This window comes from Somniosus microcephalus, chromosome 11 (genome assembly GCF_052327205.1).
Source record: "Somniosus microcephalus isolate GS21.2 chromosome 11, FLI_Smic_1.0, whole genome shotgun sequence".
NCBI classification, from domain to species: domain Eukaryota; kingdom Metazoa; phylum Chordata; class Chondrichthyes; order Squaliformes; family Somniosidae; genus Somniosus; species Somniosus microcephalus.
The window spans coordinates 91,943,133-91,967,849 of record NC_140997.1 but is presented as its reverse complement, the minus strand read 5'-3'; the positions used below and the strand labels follow the sequence as shown (position 1 = coordinate 91,967,849).

At 44.9% G+C, this 24,717-nt stretch overlaps 1 protein-coding gene across 1 annotated transcript; it reads right to left on the bottom strand.

Moving 5' to 3' along the window:
- Window positions 1-1,565: 1,565 nt before the first annotated feature.
- On the bottom strand, window positions 1,566-15,315 carry atp6v0cb (ATPase H+ transporting V0 subunit cb). Its single transcript, XM_086000997.1, has 3 exons — window positions 15,089-15,315; window positions 5,999-6,182; window positions 1,566-2,350 (listed from the first exon to the last, which is right to left on the bottom strand). Exons 1-3 carry the CDS (start codon window positions 15,162-15,164, stop codon window positions 2,146-2,148), a joined length of 465 nt encoding a protein of 154 aa, XP_085857123.1. The 5' UTR covers window positions 15,165-15,315; the 3' UTR covers window positions 1,566-2,145.
- Between the last annotated feature and the right edge of the window lie 9,402 nt (window positions 15,316-24,717).

Here is a 24,717-nt window from a genome sequence, read left to right as displayed (position 1 = left end):
AGGGTGACCAAGCTTCCAGTCGCCTGTCACTAATTCTCCACTTCACTCCCACTCTGATCTGTCCTCGGCCTATTACATTGTTCCAATGAAGCTCAACATAAGCTCAAGGAACAGCACCTCATCTTGCGATTACAGCCTTCTGGGCTCCATAGAGTTCAACAATTTCAGACAATAACCCCTGCTCCCATTTTTCATGCTGTATTATTTTGACATTCCCATTTGCAACATTTTATATTTCCTGCCTCTTACATAAGCAGTGTTTTCAATTCCTTCCTCCCCTCCTAAACCCCACCCCTCAGTCTCTGCACCGGCTTAATATCTTTTACATCTCCATCAGAACTGGAAAAAGCTGAAGGGTCCCAGACCTGAAATGTTAACTCTCCACAAATGTTGCCTGGCCTGCTGAGTATTTCCAGCATTTTCTGTTATTCCACAGAGAGGCTTGCACTGAAAGATGGGAAACATTGGGAGATGAGTTTTACCCTATGTTGAGGAGCTGCACTCATCCAGGTTTTGTAGGAGAAAGGTGGTCTGAGTTTCAATCCTGCAGTCACAAAAAACCAACAGCTTATGAATCCAGCTGGTCAGAAAAAAGAATTGGCACTACAATAAAGCAATCTTTCATAAACTGATTGTGGCCAGGTTTCTGCTTCAGTACAGTGCTGAGCTGGATCCAGACAGAGGTACTAAAGCAGAGGTCAGATTCTTTGGAATATCCAGCCAGTCGAGCCTGATCTACCATTCAATTAGATTACATCTGATCTGCACCTCAACTCCATATCCCTTGATACCTTACCCAAGAAAAATCTATTGATCTCAGTCTTAATTTTCAATTGACCCCCAGCACCCACTGCCTTTTTGGGGGGAAAAAAAAGTTCCCAATTTCCACTACCTTGTCTATGAAGTGCTTTTCACTTCAGAAACACCAACAGCAATAAGGCAGGTCTACATATAATTTTAACCTGTTCACTCCACAAGTGGGCTACACGTGCAATATGGCAGATTGGGACCTGGTGCCAGCTATTAAGACCACATGGAAAGTCAAAGCTGATATGCAAGATGTGAACAGAACATTTGGCAAGGCCGGCATTTATTTTATACAACTGAGTCGAAAGTTAGAGAAAGGTTTTGCTACGCTGAAGTATTCAGGATAAAAAATGATTTGTGAATTCTAATCAAGAGATCTTAGAGTTACCAAGGCAATAGTTTAGATGTTTTTGATATCTATTACAGCTATTGTTTTAACAGTACTGCCTTTTGCTGGTAAATAGCTCACCGCTTTCATTACTTCTTTAAAAAAAAAAAAAATTACAATACAATCTTTGAGTTCCATTTATGTAACTTGCATAACTCATGGAGCTGAACAATGTTTAGCTCATCTCAAAGTCTGACTCGTCAAGGTGAAGCATTTGACCCAACTCTCACCTAATGGCAACAAGTCACCTTTGTTTTCTTGTAACCTACGAGTATTTCAGCATTAGGCTGGTGAACCTTGGTTCTGATCAATCAAAATAATGCATAGGAAAGTTTAGACAAAAAAAAAAAATGGTAGGCAACTTCAAAACTTAGTTGAGGAATTTTTTTATTTGGAAACATCAGAAATGCAAAACCCAACACTGGGTGCACACCTTTTACAAGTAGGAATACATTTTACTACCAGGAACATTTACATGTGCCTCAGGATGTTAAAAACACAAGTAGAACTCACTCCAATACCAGTACACAAAAGTAGGACTATGATCAGATCCAATCTTTAACCAATTATTACATCGAGAGATCTGAGCAAATACAATTACTGAGTGCAATAATCTACTATATCATGGGACTCCAGAAATCTTGCTCCATTATAACAATGTATGAACATTTTAAATCTTTATAAATAAAATCCAGTGAAAAGAAATGAAACGTTACAATTCTAATTTAATCAGAGTGCTCCTCAACAGTAATATGGATTGGAAATTGCACAAATGTTTAGGAGCCACTGAACCCAGCTCTTAAAACAATACAATTCAATACCTAAATACACAGGACAATCACTAACATACATTGCGCATTTACAAGAGATTGACTACCAAAGAGACAACTGTACACATTCTGGAGATAAGACCATTAGAATGACAGAGCTAAATGCTATATTTGCAGGATTTATTTTGTGGAAAGGATCAAAGCAACAATCAGGCCATAAAGACCCAACACTTCAGCAAAAATGAGGATCAGGATCATCCCAACAAATAACCTTGGCTGCTGTGCAGTTCCTCGTACACCAGCATCACCTACTATACCAATAGCAAAGCCAGCAGCAAGACCACTCAGACCCACGCTCAAACCAGCACCCAGCTGAAGGAAGCTCCTGCAAGGTAAATATAAAAAAAAAGTTATTCCAAGTTTGTAACACTTTAATGCAGAGAAAATCTCCCCCTCAAACAGCCCAAAAGTGTGCCACAGAATTACACTATGCTGCTCCAGTCATAGGTAAACATCCAGCTGTCAAAGTAACCTGGCAACTGAGCAATATTTCACAGCAAATATATCCCCAGAGTGTCATACTCTGGAATCCTCCTCACTTTCCAAATACAAATGTTCAGTCTAGAGAAAACACCACTCGAAGACTTGTAGCTTACTGAGCAAATACCTTTCCTCACTTGTCAAAACTTGCTGTTTGCTTAGAGGAGAGGGTGGTGGCAAGGAGATGGGGTTTGACCTGTGTGAAGACTTCCTTTTAAAATTCTGGATGTGGACTATAGGGAACTCCACAAGGCTGAGAAAATAAATTAGACACTTGGAGCAAACAGACCAAGAGATGATCCTGGGTTTAATGAAGCCCATAATGGGGGGAAGATAATCATCTGGAATATAGCCCAGAGTTCAAAGACATGCAGGGATCCAACTAGAGGCCATTCAATTACAATTCTTCTAAGATAAACCTTGGATTCTTTACATAAGCTTTAGACACCACTGTTGAGTCAGCAAGTTGGAGATAAGGGTCAATATCTTTGGGTTGCGTTGATAAAACTCTGATGTCTGCCAGTATCGATACCTTGGCACCTGTACAAATATTCCTACTTGCACTACAATCATGGAGATTGACTGAAGACCATGTGGCTGGAGGATGTATCCAGTCAATGGGAAGATTTGCTACCCAATACCAACACTTGTCCATCTGGTTTAAGTCTTCCTCAAACAAACAGTTTCGCAACAGAAGGTAATACTGTAGCCACCTTCTCTGCTCCAGTGTTAACCACCACTAGTGAGGTTACAGAGCCACAGCAGAGACAATTTGAAGTCAAACATAAATACCTCAGACTTTGAATGGATGAGAAATACAGCTCAACCACATTTGGCATTTCAAAGATCATACCCCAACTTTGACAACATGCTTAAGTTTGAAAAGGTGGAAGTAAATGTCAAGAACAAGATAGTCAGCACAGACATGTTTGTGTAAGTCAAAAGCATTCACCAATTTAACCATATACTCTTGTCCAATAACTTACCTCATACAGGACAGGAAAAATCTTGCAAATTTAAATGCTGCTGCCAATTGATATAATCAGTATTAGAGAAGACCCAGTATACCCACACCCAGGTCAATTTGACAAGCTTAAGCTCCATCAAGCAACACTGTCCAATTGGGTCAAGATTTCCAGACCACAAGTGTGCTTATACAAGAGGAACAGCACCATGCTATTCCACAATTCAGCAGATCTCAGACAAGGCACTTCAAATTGTTACTTTAATTTACACCTCACCAAATCACATCTTTACATGGATAACATTGTCTCTGCAAAGTGTTTTAAGGCAGAGACATCACATGGGTAACTAGCACCAACTCATCTAACACCTCACAAATTATCTTTTAGTTTCTAGTGTAAAGTGACAGCAGTGATGGCTCAGTATCCCACTTAAAAAGAACCCTAGGATCAACAATCCTGTCAGTGACCAATTTTCCAATGGTAAATCTGGAGTTTGAATTTAGTCTTTACACTTGCCACACTACATTCAAACTCACTTGGTTGCTATGCACAAAAAGCTACCAACTACAATGCACAACATTAATGTTCCCACCCAAAACGCAACACACCCATCAACAACCTTTGTTCTGCATATCCTCTTGTGTGATATGGCACAGTGCGAGGGAATACTGTGCCTTGTAACCAACTGTTCTAATTTCATAACCCCAAGAATGCTAAACCACACCAACACAAGTAGCTTTTTACCATTAAAGTAGTTTCAAAGGTTTTAAAAGCTACATCTGCTCTGACCATCCTATAACTTTCACCATCAATTTTTCAGGTGGTTTCAGTGGCCTCCTCCAACAGCCTGTTTGACAACTGTTGTGATATTTATACATTAGATCCTAATGCTCAAAAAATATTGCATTTGTATCAAGCCTGTTTGGGGGGCACTAATACCAGCTGTAGACTTTGTTGGAAGTACAAAGGCAACCTGGCTCTTTCTTGATGCTTTGTGAAGTGTAACTACAGCAAAGGAGCCTAAATAAGAGCCAGAATGCTCCATTGACCCTTCACAGGGCCACTACACCTCCTCAATTCGATCAGACATCTTGCAAGTTTATTCCAGAAAAATCTCCTGCACTCAAGGCAAAACCAATTGTTCCAATACCACTTGTTACCTGAATGGCAATTGTATCCCTCCATTAATTTGAAATTTCAATGTCACTTGCAAAAACTGAAATTTGAATGCCAAAATATTTAGAATTTTAACTACATCTCTAGCACACTCAATGGGCTGAATGGTCTCCATCTGTACAGTATGATGCTTTGATTCTATAATTACATAGAAGCAGGCTGTTCAGCACAACTAGCCCATGTTAGCACTTACCTGCCACACAAGCAATTAGAATCTCCCTCCACACAATTAGTTAGAATCTCAGGTGCCCTATTCACAAATCCTTTTAGGGACCTATTTTTAGTTATTGACATGGTCTCGGTTTCAATAATGTACTTTGGTGGTGCATTTCTCAGAATATAAAAAAAAGATCTTACTCTTTCCTAAATCTTATATCCATGTCATCTTGTTCTAGACTCAACCATTGGAAACTATCTACTGCCCCTATCCCTTCATAACTAAACACCTTGATCACGTCACACTACCTCCTCAGGAAACACCCCGGTGAATCAGGATGTACTCTATTGCCACACCATCCTTCTTATTGCATGAAGCTCAAAACTACACATACAGTACTCCAATTGTAGTCTAAGATTTTATATAGATTCATTAAATTTTGACTTATGTCACTTGTCATAAATCCAGTGAACAGAAGCAGCTCCAGAATCAGATTCTTGTCACCACTCATTTCTGTCCAAAGAAACTGCCCTCAACCCAATTTATAATCTGATTTGGTACCTTCCCCTAAATCCACACCATTTAATCTTCTCCCAATAGTCTCCTGCATGGTACCTTGTCAAAGGTTTTAAGACCATGTACCCCACATCCAGCACCTCCTCAAAGATCAGTTGTCAAGCATGATCTCTGAAAATTGCATTGTCTGCATTTAATTATTTTCTTGTCTAGATATTTAACAATTTCATCTTTTAACAATAATACTTTCCCTGCCACAGTTGTTAAACTAACTGGCCTGTAGTTAGCCACTTTAGTGCTGCTGCAAGTTCACTTTTCCTCCATTTACTGGAGCATACAATAGGGTCCTCGACGAATAAGTCAACCATATGCAGTTTCAGTAGTACGCAGGCCAGTGTTCCCAGGAAAAGGACTAGGTGCACCCCAAATTATTCATCCCATTGATATCAATATTACTGTTTTGCAATAATGGATTGCACTAAAAATAGCTTTCTCTGGCAAATAGTCTGCCACTTAACACGCTAAATAGATTGCTCATGTTAGCAGTTACTTCCTTCAAGGTCGATTCTCTTGGGACAAAATTTTAAATAGATGAACTGAAAGAAAAATATGTTACCACCCCCTGCACACAACTACCACACCATAAAAGCAAAAGTTCCCAGTTAAAAAGGTGACTTACTTGAATAGCGTTATCTTTTCTGTGAGCGAGTTGGCAATTAGTACTGCCACCACCAGTCCATAGATAGCAATGATACCTGCCATCACAACAGGAATGATGGATTTCATGATTAGCTCAGGCCTCATAACAGACATGGCAGCAATTCCTGTTCCACTCTTAGCAGTTCCATAAGCTGCTCCTAGAGCTAAAGGAGAAAGCACCACAAAAGTCAGAACACTGGAAATCAGCCAAGAACAATAATACTCTTACAAGGGACACCCAAGTACCTGCACTTCATCTTTTACACTGTCTGCACAAAACCAGTTTAGACTCCCAGTTGTACACACTGATTCAGACCTTTGTAATGCATACCCCAAAACTGGACAAATCGTTAGTTAGCGGTAAACTGCTAGGTAGCAAGTCAAGGACAGTAGGTGGAAGCAGAGCAGCTTGAAATCCTCAGCCCCTGTAATGCAAGTAGGCGTACAGCTCCCACACCTTAGTTCTGCAGCAGGCATAGTAAGACAACAGATGGCACTGCCAGCTGTGACAAAGGAGGGGGCTGATTTTATCAGCTCACTTAGTTGCTGCAAGTTACTGGCTCCAAACTACCATGAGATTGAGTTTAACAGTAAAGGCTACATTATTGGCAACACAAGAATGTTGCATCACTGATTCACAGAGAACCCCTCTGAAAGGCTGCTGACCACAGACACTCTGGGTTTCGAAGATGTCAATAACAGTTTTCATTTTCCCCCCATACAAATCCCTTTCCTTTGGAGACTAGGAATTTACAACAGTTACTTACTCCAGGAGCACTGCATTTCTACAAGATCTTAAACCTTGCCAACATCTACCATTCCCAAAAAGAATCCATAGGCAACATAACTACACTGAAGCATGAATTCTTCACTTGGCCCCTATGGAGATATACCAACTGTAGCCAGGACTGTCAATGATTTTTAGCTGCCTGTAACAAGAGCAGCCCCAACATAACCTCAATTATTGCTTCTCGCACACATTTTTTACTTCCCACCAGCAGCATGGCCGAAATGCTACCTTGGTCTCATGGCAGTCAGGGTATAGCTTAGTAATTTTAGTTATAGTTCAGTAATTTTAGGTATTCGAGCTTCTTCCTTTGAATGAGAAACCACAACTGTTGCACTTGCAAAGATTACATAATATGCAACATTTGTATAAAGCAAAATACAATTTGATTATGCAAACTTTAGCCACTGCTGAAGACCACAGACTACTTAAACCAGCACCATTATCACTCAGTAATATGAAACAATTGTTAATCTAAAACAAGTAAAGCTGGCATGAATAGCTGCACACTGAACAGCTAAAGTATCATCACATCTCTGCACCCAGCTGAAGGGGAAAGTAGACAACCAGCTTCCTGTAACAACTCCGTTCCACTAGAAGGTGCAACAGGAGACTTCCTTCAAATCTTGTGGGGAACTGGCCAGCTACACAGACATTGGGCACAGGGAGAAGTTAGGCCAAGTGCTTTTTGATTAGAACACTATTAGAACTTAAATGTTGATATTATGACTGGCAAGAGATGTCTCTCCCCACTAAGCCTGGCCAGTAGGATCAACTGGAGGGAGCACTGCCCATTTATCATCACTGCAAGGCAGCAATTGGTAATCCACTACAACAGCTGGCCAGCACTGGCTGCAACATGGTTCAGTCCAAGGAGAGAAGCATAGCATTACTAGAGTGCATCTAATAGTTTCTAGCCACAAAGATTTAGCATTAAGGCTCAAATGAGAACAATGTTTACAAAGGACAAAATGCACTTTCAACTGTCAATTTCTCCCCTCTCCATTATTCTAAATCAACTTCACCCACTCAGCAAGCTGCTACCCAAGAACTGATAAGCTAAATGACACCATTTCATCAGAGGAACACCTTACTGCAATGGTTAGAAGCATCTTCCTTGTTCAGGAATAGGGGATGACTCCCATTTCTCAAGGATTTCAAAAGCAGTCTAGAGACTGCCACTTGTGTAGATGGCTAAAATGGCACCAAGGCTTGAAGCTGCCAAATCACATGTTTACTTACTAAGCAGCTAGGTCTGCATTAAATGCAAAGGTAGTCCTTCAAACATTCAAGAAAGCAGCTAATAGCCCAAAGTAATTACATTCACAGATGGGACATCTTTTAGCATACCATTATTGCTACAAAATCTGCCCAGTAACACTAGATTTTTGCACCCCTCCTACACCACTGACAAGTGTCAGGCTAATAAACTGCAGGGCAACACAACAAAAGCTGCTCACACTTTCCAAGGTGAAGGGGTTGACTGTATAGGAATCCCAGCCAATCACTAATCTAGTAGAGGACCAATGCCAAGCCTCCACTGCTATCCCACTGACAGTCAACCCTGGGTCTTTCCTGGTCTCTAGCTCAGTTAGCCACAGCAGAAAAGATCCATATTCAGATTTAGAACAGTATTACACCAACAGGCTTTTGTACTGAATTTATAATTGAATCTACAGTATGCAATGTCTGAGCTTGAGGCTAGCTTCTTGAAGGAATTGTTTTTGCAATGTATTGCTTGCTAGACTACTTCAGGTGATTAAGAGTCAGCCACATCACATGGGACTGAGTTGGTTGTAGACAGACCAGCTGGGGGCAGCAGGTTCCTTTTCCTGGAGTGAACCAGTTTGGCTTTTACAATAATCTGGCAGCTTTTATGGTCATTTCTGCTGGTGCCAGCCCACAAATGACCAGATTTATTGAATTCAATTTCCCAACCTGCCATGGCAAGATTTGAATTCAACCTCTGGGTTGGTAATCCAGTTGTATGATAAATTAAACTAGCACACCCCAACTGTACACAATGAACCAGTACATTATGAACTGCTTTGGTCACGAGATATTGGATAGCAAACTACTGAACCAAAGCACAGTTAATGCCCTTAGGTAACCCTCTAAAACTGGACTGAAGTGTGATTAGCTGGCCAACTATCCCTTCTTGTCCTTCGACTTGTCTGCAGCCTTTGACACGGTTGACCACTCCATCCTTCAATACCCGTCATCCAGCTGCGTAGGACTGCATTCGCCAGATTCCATTCTGATCTATCTAATCGTAACCAGAGAATCACCTGCAATGGTTTCTCTTCCCATTCCCACATCGTTACCTCTGGTGTCTCCCAAGGATCTATCCTTGGCCCCCTCCTATTCCTCATCTACATGTTGCCCCTTGGCAACATCATCCAAAAACTGTCAGGTTCCACATGTACGCCGACTACACCCAGCTCTACCTCAACCACTTCTTTCGACCCCTCCACGATCTGATTTGTCACACAGGTTCACCACTCGGTGAAGAAATTCCTCCTCATCAGTCCTAAATGGCTTACCCCTTATCCTTAGACTGTGACCCCCCTGGTTCTGGACTCCCCTGCCATCAGAAACATCCTTCCTGCATCTAGTCCGGTTAGAATTTTATAAGTTTCAATGAGATCCCCTCATTCTTCTAAACTCTAGTGAATATAAGCCTAATCGACCCAATCTCTCCTCATAAGTCATTCCTGCCATCCCAGGTATCAGTCTGGTGAATCTTCACTGCACTCCCTCCATGGCAAGAACATCCTTCCTCAGATAAAAAGGTGACCAAGACTGCACACAATACTCAAGGTGTGGTCTCACCAAGGCCCTGTACAACTTGCTCCTGTACTCGAAACCTCTCGCTATGAAGGCCAGCATACCATTTGCCTCAACCGCCTGCTGCACCTGCATGCTTACCTTCAGCAACTAGTGCACAAGGACTCCCAGGTCTCGTTGCACTTCCCCTTTTCCCAATCTATTGCCGTTCAGATAATAATCTGCCTTCCTGTTTTTGCCACCAAAATGGATAACCTGCATTTATCCATATTATACTGCATCGGCCCAATCACCCAAATCATACTGGAGTTTCTCTGCATCATCCTCAGTGCACACACCCACACCCAGCTTTGTGTTGTCTGCAAACTTGGAGATATTACATCTAGTTCCCTTGTCTAGATCATTAATATATATTGTGAATAACTGGGGTCCTAGCACCAATGCCTGCAGTACCCCACTAGTCACTGCCTTCCACTCGGAAAAAGACCTGTTTATTGCAACTCTTGCTTCTTGTCTGCCAACCAGTTTTCTATCCAAGTCAGTACCTTACCCCCAATCCCATGTGCTCACTGACCTACACTGCAACGCCAATGTCAAAATTCTCATCCTGGTTTTCAAATCCCTCCCCATCTCTAATCTCCTCCAGTCTCAACCACCCCACCCCACCCATGATATCTGTGCTCCTCTAATTGTGCCCTCGAGCATCCCTATTATAAATCACTCCACCATTGGTGGCCATGCCTTCTGTTGCCTAGGCCCCAAGCTCTGGAATTCCCTCCCTAAACCTGTCTCTACTTCTCTTTCCACCTTTTAAGACACTCCTTAAAACTGCCTCTGACCAACTGCCCTAATTTCTCCTTATTATGTGGCTCAGTTCCAAATTTTGTGTCTTATAATACTCCTGTGAAGCATCTTGGGACATTTTACTACATTAAAAAGGTGCTATATAAAATACAAGTTGCTGTTGGTCAATTGAAAATAGAAACAGAAATAAACAGCAAAGGGAAAAAGAGAGACTGGGATTAGATTAAAACATTTCACATCTGTCTTTACCCAGAAAGAAACTGAATTGCCCATGAGGGGTGAAGACTTTCAGGAACAGCAGAACTATGAAAATAGGCCTACGGCTTTAGATATTCTTAAATACAGGTCAAGTCAAGCTTCAGTTAAAATTTAGCCAGTTCACAAAAATAAGAGATTCAATTAGAAAGTAGCTTTAAAAAAGGGAAATTATCAAGACTTTTAGAACCTGTGTGTTCCAGAATGGAGGGAATCCCCTGGATGACCATTTTCCTCTAGCAATTCCTACATTCCTATAAAATGCAAGTTGAAGGTCAATGAAACAAATGGAATAAAGGGTCCAAGAAAATGGTACTCTCCTGGAGAAAGGATTGAGGGATGCAGCAAGGAAGAAAGTAGGATGGGCCTGTAATCTATGAGAAAAGGCAGGGCTGTTCAGCCAATGGCCATTTCCAATCCTTAAGATTCTAGTGTTAGTTTCCCCAAGTTATGCCATTCTACCTTCCTCAAGTAGAGATCTGGGAGGAGGAATAAGCTGCAATTATGCAGTAAACAAGCTTAAAATCTAGACATTAGTGACAATATTGTGCAGGTTACACCAAGCAGAGACAATTCTTAAAATGGGATTACCTGATCAACATATTTCAGCACACATCATGCCAATTTGTAGGTGGCATTTTCCACTTCCAAATTTAGTAAAGGAACAACCTGCTCCAGCAAGTCACATCTTAAAGATGAGTTTCGCAACTAACTGGGAGATGCCTATCAACAGCTCAGGGCAAAATTCTGCTAGTTTTTTTTTTTTTTTTTAAATATAGTCTTCAGCTGCATTGAAGGCAAACAAGTTGTTTAGATAAACTTGCACAGTCAACATGTCTTTCTTGAACAAAGGTCAGGAGTCAACCATCAGGCTAGATGGTAACCAATACAAGATCTATTAAAAAGATCAGAACAATTTAAAAGTCACAAGAACCATGTCCTTAAGTGGTCTGGCAAATCATTTGCCTTGGCCAAGCTGACAATAGTTAATACATCAATCAGTGACAGTTACATTAAACATGAAGGTAGTATCCAGAATGGACAACTTTTGTTTAAACTGGTTTATGTACACACTCCCCTGCATGCAAACGCCTTCACAAACCAGCACGACTATAGTTCTGAGGAACAGTCTGTATAAACATCAAGTCTGTTCTGCTACTTGACTTGCTGAGCATCTTCAAACACATTGGTTGTGTTTCAGATTGCCAGCAGCATCGGCAATATTTTGTTTTTGTTCCAGTGCAGCTATATTCCTTTCTACACAAGAGCTGTTTTTAGACTGGACCAAGTGTGCACACCTTTGATCTTAATTTGGAAAATGTTGCAGGTATTCCACATAGCTACCTGGAACCAACAGTAAACTGGCAGTTGACACTGATGTGCCTGTTCAATAGATCAAAAAGCAATATGCTTGCTCTAAACAGGTTTCAAGATGGCTGCTAATCACTGTAGGAAAACAGTGCACATTCCAAATAAATCAACCACTAGGAGAAACTGGTGGACAGAAGGAGGGAGTGAGCACAATCTGATCTTGTCAGACTTTTTAATAAGCTGTAGAATTTAATGATTTATTTTTTAAAACCTTGTACCAAAAAAAAGTGCCCATTTTTCATTGATTGTTGGCACTGTAGAGTGTATCTATTTTTTCCCCACATGAACCCCCCCCCCCCCACATTATTGGCCCAGTGAATTAACTAGCCTCCTTTCTCCACATCCCTCCCCTGGTGAGCATGCATGCAGGAGGGAATGAGAAAAGAGACCAGATAACTTACAAGGCCAGTAATTCAACCTGGGACCTTCTAGTCTGTGGCTTAGTGTGAAACAGGGCAGTGTTCATTCATCTACTAGGAAGACTGGAGGTTAAGTGATGTATGGATAGAGACCCAGTTACTTTCATTTTTCTAGGTGGTAATTTCCACAGTCCTTTTGGATACTTTGAAGATTTCAAATGCACTTTAAAAACCAAGTCTACAACAGTGTGCAGAATCTCATTCAAACAGAGCCAAACAAAAATAGGTAAAGCAAGATTTCCAGTCAAAACATTTCTAAACTGCATTGTAGTCCTATAGAGTAGCAATTTGAGGACTATTTGTAGACAGTGATGAGAGACTAGAGATAAAAGGATAAGTGTAACTCCACTAACGTTCTAGTGCATGCCAACTAAACTGCTTTAAATGTAGTTAAAGATTGTCTGTTAATGACATACATGCACATGCAGTTCACATCACATCAGATACAAACAGCTATTGGCCAAATCAGAGTTAACAGCAGTCTCACCTCATTTAGATGACTCAAAGCAAGTTACTATTTTAAATTAAAAAATAACTTCCCATAAACATACAAGTTTCCTTCCCTCCAATTTTATTAGAGTACTCACTTCACAGAATCACTTCCGTGCTGTCACTTGAATGTGACATTCTTGAGAATATTTTACAGACCTGTGTAAACCCATCCCTGTTTCGTAATGTTATTTAATCATTTAAGGAATTTACGTTATTGCGACATAGTGGAAGATTTAAGCAAGTCAAACTGACAGCTTTCCTATGATTACAAGAATCAAACCAACAAAGATAATAAACAGAAAATGCTGGAAATACTCAGCAGGCCAGGAAGCATTAGAATGACACTTGCTCACTGCACGAGTCCAACTTGAATGCACCATAGTATCCATTTGGGCAAGCCAATTTCAGTTCCTGCTGTAGAGGATTTACACCTATCTGTGAAACCACACCACTGCAGCATCAAGCAAATCCCAATTTCAAAAAAGAGCCAAACAAAATTAGGGCTCATGGGATTGGGGGCAATATACTAACTAGCATGGATTGAGGATTGGTTATCAAACAGCAAACAGTAGGAATAAACTGGTCAGTTTCCAGTTGGCAAGCTGTAACTAGTGTGATACCACAAGGATTAGCGCTTGGGCCTCAGCTATTCAGTCTATATCAATGATTTGGAGGAGGGGGTCCAAAGTTTGCTGATAATACAAAGCTGGGTGGGAATGTAAGTTGTGAGGAGGAGGCAAGGAGACTTCAAGGGGATATAGACAGGCTGAGTGGACAATAACATGGCAAATTGAATATAATGTGGAGAAATTTGAAGTTATCCACTTTGGTAGGAAAAATAGAAGTGGAGTATTGGTACACAAATCGCTGAAAGTTAACATGTAGGTACAGCAAGCAATTAGGAAAGCAAATGGTATGTTGGCCTTTATGACTAGAGGATTGGAGTATAATAGTAATGATGTCTTTCTGCAATTATATAGGGCCCTGGTGAGACCACACTTGGGTAGATGCAAGGAGGATGTTTCCCCTGGCTGGAGAGTCCAGAAGAAAAGGTCAGTGTCTCAAAATAAGGGTTGGCCATTTAGGACAGATGAGAAGAAATGTCTTCACTCAGAGGGTGGTGAATCTATGGAGGCTCAGTCATCGAGTACATTCAAGGCAGAAATCAATATAGATTTTTGGATAGTGTGATATGGGGGTCAGACAGGAAAGTGGAGGAGGAGGATCAGCCATGATCTTATTGAATGGCAGAGCAGGCTCGAGGAGCCAAATGACCTACGCCTGCACCTATCTTATGTTATGTTCAAACAGAAAGTGAATTTCTAAAGACAGTAAATTAATTTACTCCTCAAATTATATTCTGCAGTAATCTAAACCTGCCAATGTGTTAAAACTAGATTATAGCTCATTGTTAACTTGGGCACACCACAAAGAGTTACAGCTGGAAAAATGTAATTTCAAGGTGGGGTTATGCAAATTCCAAATCCAATTTAAGTTGCATAATCCTAAAAAATGTAATAGCAACTTGATTTCATTAAATATATGCGACAATGGCGTGTCAGTGCCCTTGTCCTTTAAAAGGGCTCAGGAATACATTAAAATGTAGATTGTCAAAATGAGAATTAGAACGCGAACAAATATTGCAGTACACGTATATATGAGCTAGCACCCGCACCCCAGTCATATGATCGGCTCGGGACTGCCCGCTCCGGAAATTGCCGAACCCTTCCCCCCCCCCTATGCACCACAGAGATTCCCAGCATTGACACTGAAGCAAAAACGCCGGCCGAAAACACCCGAACGCCGCCGAGTCGCACACGGAAAGAGCCGAAGCGACTTCGGAGGCGGCTCGAGCTGCCGTCGCAGCAGGATCGTCCACCTACGCAGCCGAGATCGTCCACCTACGCAGCCGAGCGTCCGCCGCAGGAAACACCACCAGCAGCAGCCCGTCCCAGGCAGAGGTGAATAGGCGAGATACTATAAATAAATGAAAAACCCCAGGCTCACTCGCGGCCATTTTATATATAGGTGTGTACATTAAAAAATAAAAAGCCGCCGAACCCCCTTCAGCGGAAGGGGGTTAACGCCGATTAGGTTGAACAACAGCAGCTGACTTCCCACCTCTCCTCCCACCCAAAGTAAATGCGAGACTCACCGCTGAAAACCATGGCAGCCGAGGCGCCCATCACCGCGAAGAAGGGAGAGTATTCGGGAGCTTCGGGGGCGGACATCTTGTCAGCTACAGGCACGGGACTAATACTAACTACTGTTAATTAATACAATGCGGGTGGCTTGTCTTTTTTTCCTCCCTTGTGTTTTCTCTCGCCCGTTGCCGAACACCGCCGCCCGTGACAGAAACTCGTGAGAACCTCCGCTCCTGCTCGACCCTAAATACAAACTACCGACAAAATGGCGGTGCAGGGAGAACCACGTGACCGCGCCCCGGGGAACCTACCACCGCCGCCCTGCAAATAGGGGGATACACTCACCAATTTAACTTAAACTTGCTCTTTGATTTACCACTCAGCGGTACATTATTTTGCATCTGCTGGTTATATGTATAAATATATACACAAGCATCTCCTGTCTTTTATGTGCTTGATGCATTGCTTGTCAGCCAGTCTGCCACCCACCCCGTCTCCCCTCTCCTTGGACGCTGTGTTGGTCGCCGCCGCTGCGGGCGGTCCTGAGAATCAACTTCATTATTAAACAGGGGGAAAAGGACATTTAAATGATTGTATTTGCATTGTACGGGGCAATAAATGCAACACCACTCACCTCTGGTCAGTCAAATCCTTTTCATTGTTTAGATATTGCCACAACGGTTTGCCTACTTTAAATGTGTTCAACATTCTTTTGTCTGTAGAAGACATCGAATGTGCAGGAACGTGACATTTCATTCAATCTACAGGGCAGGTGTTGCACAATACACTGACATCTACATATATAGATGTAATCTCCATTTGAGGACGTTTAGGATACCCAAATCACAGAAGTGGCCGAGAGTATGTTACATTGCCTGACGGGCTGAGGACATTTTTATTGCAAACTCAAGGTCATTTGTGTAACCCAAAGAGGGAAAGCTTACCCTCTAGCCAGACGACTACAATAAATGTTTGTTTCGTTGTATTGCTGGACTTGAATTTAGTTTAAAAACAACATATCTTAAGATGGTCTAGTGGTGTCCATGAAGTTCCTATTCACAATTCAGGTGTAGTCACCAAGTGGAGATGATGTGCTTCTTGATCTGGTTTGAGGGCAGTCCGTGGTTGGGTCACACTGGGTGCTCTTGTGTGGCTTCTAGTGGCAAATTACAGACCCAGGCAGGCACAGTTTATCATTCAGATCATTTGGGAAGATTCCAGGTATAAAAAACAAAATACACAGCGGGATCATTAGCATCTGTAAAGAGAAAAGACAGGCTAATGTTTCTGACCTTCATCATCACCACATGGACTGCACCGGTTCAAGGAGAAGACCCACCTGCACTTTCTAAGGGCAACTAGGGATGAACAATAAAAGTGGCCTTGCCAACATTGCTCACATCCCAAGAACAAATAAAGAAGAAAGTCTTGATGTTGCAGGGAAACCATTTGACTTCACAGCTCCAGGTTGCTGAGAGAGAATTTCATAAAGTCCCACAGGGCTAAGAGATCCCACAATCAACGGATCCGATCAAAACTCTGCAGTCCTGCCACATCCAGTCGTGAATGGTGGTGGACCATTAAACAACTAACAGGAGGAGGAGGCTCCATGAATATCTCCATCCTCAATAATGGTGGAGCCCAGCACGTGAGTGCAAAAGACAAAGTTGAAGCGTTTGCAACCATCTTCAGCCAGAAGTGCCGAGTGGATGATCCATATCGGCCTCCACCTGAGGTCCCCGCCACCACAGAAGCCAGTCTTCAGCCAATTCGATTCACTTCACGTGATAGCAAGAAATGGCTGAGTGCACTGGATACAGCAAAGGCTGTGGGTCCTGACAACATCCCGGCTGTCGTGCTGAAGACTTGTGCTCCAGAACTAGCCACGCCTCTAGCCAAGCTGTTCCAGTACAGCTACAACACTGCCATCTATCCGACAATGTGGAAAACTGCCCAGGTATGTCCTGTCCACAAAAAGCAGGACAAATCCAATTCCGGCCAATTACTGCCCCATCAGTCTACTCTCAATCACCAGCAAAGTGATGGAAGGTGTCATCGACAATGCTATCAAGCGGCACTTACTCACCAATAACCTGCTCACTGACGCCCAGTTTGGGTTCCGCCAAGACCACTCAGCTCCCGACCTCATTACAGCCTTGGTCCAAACATGGACAAAGGAGCTGAATTCCAGAGGTGAGGTGAGAGTGACTGTCCTTGACATCAAGGCAGCATTTGACTGAGTGTGGCATCAAGGAGCCCTAGTAAAACTGAAGTCAATGGGAATCGGGGGGGAAAACGCTCCACTGGCTGGAGTCATACCTAGCACAAAGAAAGATGGTTGTGGTGGTTGGATGTCAATTATCACAGTCCCAGGACATTGCTGCAGCAGTTCCTCAGGGCAGTGTCCTAGGCCCAACCATCTTCAGCTGCTTCATCAATGACCTTCCCTCCAGCATAAGGTCAGAAATGGGGATGTTTGCTGTGTTCAGTGCCATTCACAACTCCTCAGATAATGAAGCAGCCCATGCCCGTATGCAACAAAACCTGGACGACGTTCAGGCTTGGGCTGATAAGTGGCAGGTAATATTCGCGCTGTGGCGGAGCCACTAAGGGACTCCAATCAATTGTATATAATTCCCTTTAATAATATGTTAGCTACAGCCTGAGTCTGTATCTTTGTTTTCACTGTTTACATGTACAGAGCACGATCACTTTAATAGCGCGGGTAAACGCGATGACGTCACGCCGTTCATCACGTGATCCCCCACCGGCGGGAAAAACGTGATGACATCATGGCGTCAGCCACGGGACCGCCCAAGCAGTCCTCGTGGAGCCTCCGAACTGACTAGACCTATATTCGATGTTCTGTAATTATCCGTTAAACTCTTGTTAGTTTTCATTAAACCTCGTTTATTTGATCGCCTGAGTGGACCTCAGTCTTTTGCTAGGAACTAGACATTCCTACATTGGTGACCCCGACTTTTGCGAATGGTTTTCGCAGAGGTTATTGAACATGGAAAGGAACGCCGTTGCTTTGAAGCTACCACAGTTCTGGGAGCAACAGCCAGCCGCGTGGTTCATCCAGGCTGAAGCCCAGTTCGCAATCAGGAACATCGTTGCGGATCAGACCCATTACTATTACGTGGTCTCCGCCCTCGAGAGCGCCACAGCCTCGCGGATCGTCAGCCTGCTTGGTAATCCACCAGAAGATCGCAAGTATGAAACGATAAAGGCGCGGTTGTTACAGGTCTTTGGGCTCACTAAGTCGGAGCGCGCCCGCCGGCTGCTCGCTATGCCCGGCCTCGGGGACTCCAAGCCGTCCGAACTCATGAGCCAAATGCTCACGCTCCTGGGCCCCGAACCGGAAAGCTTCCTCTTCAGGGAGCTATTCCTCAGCCAGCTACCAGAGCAAATTCAGGCTGCCCTAGCCAGGTCGGAAGTCACAGACTGCGCAGAGCTGGCTGCCGAAGCGGACAAGATTTTCGCGGTGACACAGCAGTACTGCGCTGCCACGAGGCGCCCATCCCCCACAGACGCTGCTCCAGCCCCTCAACCTGCGGATTTGTGCTCCTACCACGCCCGTTTTGGCGCGAAAGCAAGATGCTGCCGCCCTCCCTGCAGCTTTTCGCTCAAAAAAATAAACCAACAGCAGCCCTGTCAAAAGAGGACCAGTTATAACGAGCGCCCCACGGCTGCGATGGCAATCGGTAATTCGGGGAAACTCCTCTTCATCACCGACTCCCTATCTGGTCGACATTTCCTCTGCGACACCGGGGCGCAGTGTAGCATCCTACCCACGTCAAATCTTGATATACAAGCTGGGGGGCACAGCCTCTCCCTCGAGATGGCTAATGGCGGGGCCATTCGGACCTTCGGAAGACGGCGGGTCCAGGTGTGCTTCGGCGGCCAGCGGTTTTACTGGGATTTCATCACGGCCAAAGTCTCTCAAGCCATCCTCGGGGCAGATTTTTTATGCGCCAACGGCCTCCTGGTGGATGTAAGGCACCGCCGGTTGATCAATGCGGCCACTTTTCACTCCATCCCGTGCCACCGCGGTAACGTCGTGTCGCGCACTGTCTCCTGTGCGTTCCCACCTCCGGATTACTTCACGCGCCTCCTCGGAGATTTCCCAGACCTCACCAGACCCACTTTCTCTTCCACGGCCACGAAACACGGTGTCGAACATCACATCACCACTACTGGCTCCCCGGTCTACGCACAGGCCCGGCGCCTCGAACCTGGCAAGCTCACGGCTGCGAAAGCGGAGTTCGACACGATGGAGCGGCTAGGGATTATTCGCCAGTCGAATAGTCCCTGGTCTTCGCCTCTCCACATTGTTCCGAAACCTGGTGGCGGATGGCAGCCTTGTGGCGACTACCGACGCCTGAACGACGCTACTACTCCTGACCGGTACCCGATCCCTCATATTCAGGATTTCTCTGCCCATTTGGCGGGAAATACCATTTTTTCAAAAGTCGACCTTGTCCGTGGCTACCACCAGGTCCCCGTGCACCCGCAAGACATCCCGAAAACTGCAGTCATCACCCCATTCGGCCTGTTTGAATTTCTGCGAATACCGTTTGGATTGAAGAACGCTGCACAGGCTTTCCAGCACTTGATGGACTCCATGCTTCGAGAAACTGGGGGGAGAGAGAGTGCGACTGAGGGGGGAGAGAGAGAGACGGGGAGAGAGAGAGAGAGAGAGAGAATGGGGAGAGAGAGAGAGAGAGAATGGGGAGATAGAGAGAGAGACTGAGGGGGAGAGAGAGAGACTGGGGGAGAGAGAGAGAGAGACTGGGGGAGAGAGAGAGAGGCGGGAGAGAGAGAGAGAGAGAGAGAGTAGAGAGACTGGGGGGAGAGAGAGGAGAGAGACTGGGGAGAGAGAGAGAGAGACTGGGGGAGAGAGAGAGAGAGACTGGGGAGAGAGAGAGAGGCTGGGGGAGAGAGAGAGAGATGGGAGAGAGAGAGAGAGAGTAGAGAGACTGGGGGGAGAGAGAGAGAGACTGGGGGAGAGAGAGAGAGAGTCTGGGGGAGAGAGAGAGACTGGGGGAGAGAGAGAGCCTGGGCGGGAAGAGAGAGCGACTGGGGGGGCAGAGAGAGCGACTGGGGGGGAAGAGAGAGCGACTGGGGGGGAAGAGAGAGCGACTGGGGTGTGTGAGAGAGAGAGAGATTGGGAATGTGAGAGAGAGAGAGAGAGACTGGGAGTGTGAGAGAGAGATTGGGAGTGAGAGAGAGAGAGAGATTGGGAGTGTGAGAGAGAGAGATTGGGTGTGAGAGAGATTGGGAGTGTGAGAGAGAGAGATTGGGAGTGAGCGAGAGAGAGAGATTGGGAGTGTGAGAGAGAGAGAGATTGGGAGTGTGAGAGAGAGAGAGATTGGGAGTGTGAGAGAGAGAGAGAGATTGGGAGTGTGAGAGAGAGAGATTGGGAGTGTGAGAGAGAGAGACTGGGAGTGAGAGAGAGAGAGATTGGGAGTGTGAGAGAGAGAGAGAGTGGGAGTGTGAGAGAGATTGGGAGTGAGAGAGAGAGAGATTGGGAGTGTGAGAGAGAGAGAGATTGGGAGTGTGAGAGAGAGAGAGATTGGGAGTGTGAGAGAGAGAGAGATTGGGAGTGTGAGAGAGAGAGAGACTGGGAGTGTGAGAGAGAGAGAGATTGGGAGTGTGAGAGAGAGAGAGATTGGGAGTGTGAGAGAGAGAGATTGGGAGTGTGAGAGAGAGAGAGATTGGGTGTGTGAGAGAGAGAGAGATTGGGAGTGTGAGAGAGAGAGAGATTGGGAGTGTGAGAGAGAGAGAGACTGGGAGTGTGAGAGAGAGAGATTGGGAGTGTGAGAGAGAGAGATTGGGAGTGTGAGAGAGAGAGAGACTGGGAGTGTGAGAGAGAGAGATTGGGAGTGTGAGAGAGAGAGAGAGATTGGGAGTGTGAGAGAGAGAGAGATTGGGAGTGTGAGAGAGAGATTGGGAGTGTGAGAGAGAGAGAGTGGGAGTGTGAGAGAAAGAGAGATTGGGAGTGTGAGAGAGAGAGATTGGGAGTGTGAGAGAAAGAGAGATTGGGAGTGTGAGAGAGAGAGAGATTGGGAGTGTGAGAGAGAGAGAGAGATTGGGAGTGTGAGAGAGAGATTGGGAGTGTGAGAGACAGAGAGATTGGGAGTGTGAGAGAGAGAGAGATTGGGAGTGTGAGAGACAGAGAGATTGGGAGTGTGAGAGAGAGAGAGATTGGGAGTGTGAGAGAGAGAGAGATTGGGAGTGTGAGAGAGAGAGAGAGATTGGGAGTGTGAGAGAGAGAGATTGGGAGTGTGAGTGAGAGAGAGATTGGGAGTGTGAGAGAGAGAGAGACTGGGAGTGTGAGAGAGAGAGAGATTGGGAGTGTGAGAGAGAGAGAGACTGGGAGTGTGAGAGAGAGAGAGATTGGGAGTGTGAGAGAGAGAGATTGGGATTGTGAGAGAGAGAGAGACTGGGAGTGTGAGAGAGAGAGATTGGGAGTGTGAGAGAGAGAGAGATTGGGAGTGTGAGAGAAAGAGAGATTGGGAGTGTGAGAGAGAGAGATTGGGAGTGTGAGAGAAAGAGAGATTGGGAGTGTGAGAGAGAGAGAGATTGGGAGTGTGAGAGAGAGAGAGAGATTGGGAGTGTGAGAGAGAGATTGGGAGTGTGAGAGACAGAGAGATTGGGAGTGTGAGAGAGAGAGAGATTGGGAGTGTGAGAGACAGAGAGATTGGGAGTGTGAGAGAGAGAGAGATTGGGAGTGTGAGAGAGAGAGAGATTGGGAGTGTGAGAGAGAGAGAGAGATTGGGAGTGTGAGAGAGAGAGAGATTCTGAGTGTGAGTGAGAGAGAGATTGGGAGTGTGAGAGAGAGAGAGACTGGGAGTGTGAGAGAGAGAGATTGGGAGTGTGAGAGAGAGATTGGAAGTGAGAGAGAGAGAGAGATTGGGAGTGTGAGAGAGAGAGAGATTGGGAGTGTGAGAGAGAGAGATTGGGAGTGTGAGAGAGAGAGAGATTGGAGTGTGAGAGAGAGAGAGATTGGGAGTGTGAGAGAGAGAGATTGGGAGTGTGAGAGAGATAGACTGGGAGTGTGAGAGAGAGACTGGGAATGTGTGAGAGAGAGAGATTGGGAGTGTGAGAGAGAGAGAGATTGGGAGTGTGAGAGAGAGAGAGACTGGGAGTGTGAGAGAGAGAGATTGGGAGTGTGAGAGAGAGATTGGAAGTGAGAGAGAGAGAGAGATTGGGAGTGTGAGAGAGAGAGAGAGATTGGGAGTAGTGTGAGGAGGAGAGAGATTGGGAGTGTGAGAGAGAGAGAGATTGGAGTGTGAGAGAGAGAGAGATTGGGAGTGTGAGAGAGAGAGATTGGGAGTGTGAGAGAGAGAGACTGGGAGTGTGAGAGAGAGACTGGGAATGTGTGAGAGAGAGAGATTGGGAGTGTGAGAGAGAGAGAGAGATTGGGAGTGTGAGAGAGAGAGAGAGAGATTGGGAGAGTGTGAGAGAGAGATTGGGAGTGTGAGAGAGAGAGAGACTGGGGAGTGTGAGAGAGAGACTGGGAATGTGTGAGAGAGAGAGACTGGGAGTGTGAGAGAGAGAGAGATTGGGAGTGTGAGAGAGAGAGAGATTGCGAGTGTGAGAGAGAGAGAGAGAGATTGGGAGTGTTGAGAGAGAGAGATTGGGAGTGTGAGAGAGAGAGATTGGGAGCGTGAGAGAGAGATTGGAAGTGTGAGAGAGAGAGACTGGGAGTGAGAGAGAGAGACTGGGAATGTGTGAGAGAGAGAGACTGGGAGTGTGTGAGAGAGAGAGAGAGAGAGAGATTGGGAGTGTGAGAGAGAGAGAGATTGAGCCGAACTAGGCAGATACGCCACTGATAATAAACATCCAAAAACGAGCACTAAACTTCCTAAATCACCTCAAATCTAGCTCCCCAGACACCCTTCATTTTCAAAGCCTTTCAGACCCAAGAGCTAAACCAGAAAAGAGTCCCCTGAGTCAGCTGCTACTGAAACTAAGTACTCAGCCGGACCCTGACCAGCCCCAGACCAACACAGCCGTCCAAACACCAATCCGAGTGAACCAAATCATTAAAAAATGCAAAGAAACCTACCTGGAACATTGGAACAAAATAACCGAAAGCCAAAGCAGATTAGAATGTTACCGGGGCCCTAAAAAGAGAATATAAACTGGCAGACTACCTCACGACCATCAGAGACACAAAACAGAGACAGACCCTCACCAGGTACAGACTAAGCGACCACCAACTGGAAATTGAAAAAGGCAGATACAAGAAATCCTGGGCAGCCTAGAGAGAGAATAGAATATGCGATCAATGTCTGGCTGGCGAGGTTTGAAACAGAAATGCATTTCTCCTCCTAAAATGCGAAAAATTCAACACATCAAGAAACATATTATTCAACAAGCTAAGCCAAACAACCCCAGATTTCAAGGAATTGGATGATCTGTCAAAATTGAGATTAGTCCTAGGAGAGAAGGAGACAGACCATACCTTGGGGCCAAATATGTAACAACATGTCACAACCTGAGGACTGTTTAAAAGTAAGACTGTTTAAAATTAATATTGAACGTACCAAATGAAGTAGAAAGACTGTTTAAAATTAATATTGTTTAAAAGTAATATTGTATGTACCCAACAAATGTCAAATCGATTGACACCTACAGAATGTTGGAAAACTGTACCTTTTTGCTATGTAAGCTTTGGCAATATGGTTCTCTGTAAACTTTCATGCCAATAAAGCATTTGAATTGGAATTGGAATTGGAATTGAATTGGAATTGGATTGGGAGTGTGAGAGAGAGAGAGAGATTGGGAGTGTGAGAGAGAGATTGGAGTGTGAGATAGAGATTGGGAGTGTGAGAGAGAGAGAGATTGGGAGTGTGAGAGAGAGAGAGATTGGGAGTGTGAGAGAGAGAGATTGGGAGTGATGAGAGAGAGATTGGGAGTGAGAGAGAGAGATTGGAGTGTGATGAGAGAGATTGGAGATGAGAGAGAGACGAGACGAGAGATAGAGAGAGACTGAGAGAGTAGAGACACTGGGAGAGAGAGAGAGAGAGACTGGGGAGAGAGAGAGAGAGAGATGGAAGGAGAGAAGAGAGAGAGAGAGAGAGGAAAGAGAGAGAGAGAGAGAAGGAGAGAGAGAGAGTAGAGAGGAGAGAGAGAGAGAGGGAAGGAGAGTGAGAGAGAGATGGAGGAGAGAGAGAGAGATTGAGGAGAGAGAGAGAGAGAGACTGGAGTGTGAAGAGAGAGAGAGATGGGAATGTGAGAGAGAGAGAGAGAGATTGGGAGAGTGAGAGAGTGAGAGAGAGGGGAGTGAGAGAGAGAGAGAGAGAGAGAGAGTCGGAGAGGAGAGAGAGAGAGACGGGGGGAGAGAGAGAGAGACTGGGGGAGAGAGAGATGGACCTGGGGGGGAAGAGAGAGAGCACTGGGGGAGAGAGAGAGACTGGGGGGAGAGAGAGAGAGACTGGGGGAGGAGAGAAGAGAGAGACTGGGGGGAGAGAGAGACTCTGGGAGAGAGAGAGAAGACTGGGGGGAGAGAGAGAGTGTGACTGAGGGGGGAGAGAGAGAGAGACGGGGAGAGAGAGAGAGAGAGAGAGAATGGGGAGATAGAGCGAGAGACTGAGGGGGAGAGAGAGAGAGACTGGGGAGAGAGAGA

Bases quoted from the DNA above. Each gene is read 5' to 3' on its own strand.
- atp6v0cb (XM_086000997.1), bottom strand. From the start codon at position 15,164: ATGTCCGCCCCCGAAGCTCCCGAATACTCTCCCTTCTTCGCGGTGATG. The intron at 6,183-15,088 runs GTGAGTCTCGCA...TTTCTCCTTTAG, and splicing joins GGCTGCCATGGTTTTCAGCG to CTCTAGGAGCAGCTTATGGA. The intron at 2,351-5,998 runs GTAAGTCACCTT...TTTACCTTGCAG, and splicing joins GAAAAGATAACGCTATTCAA to GAGCTTCCTTCAGCTGGGTG.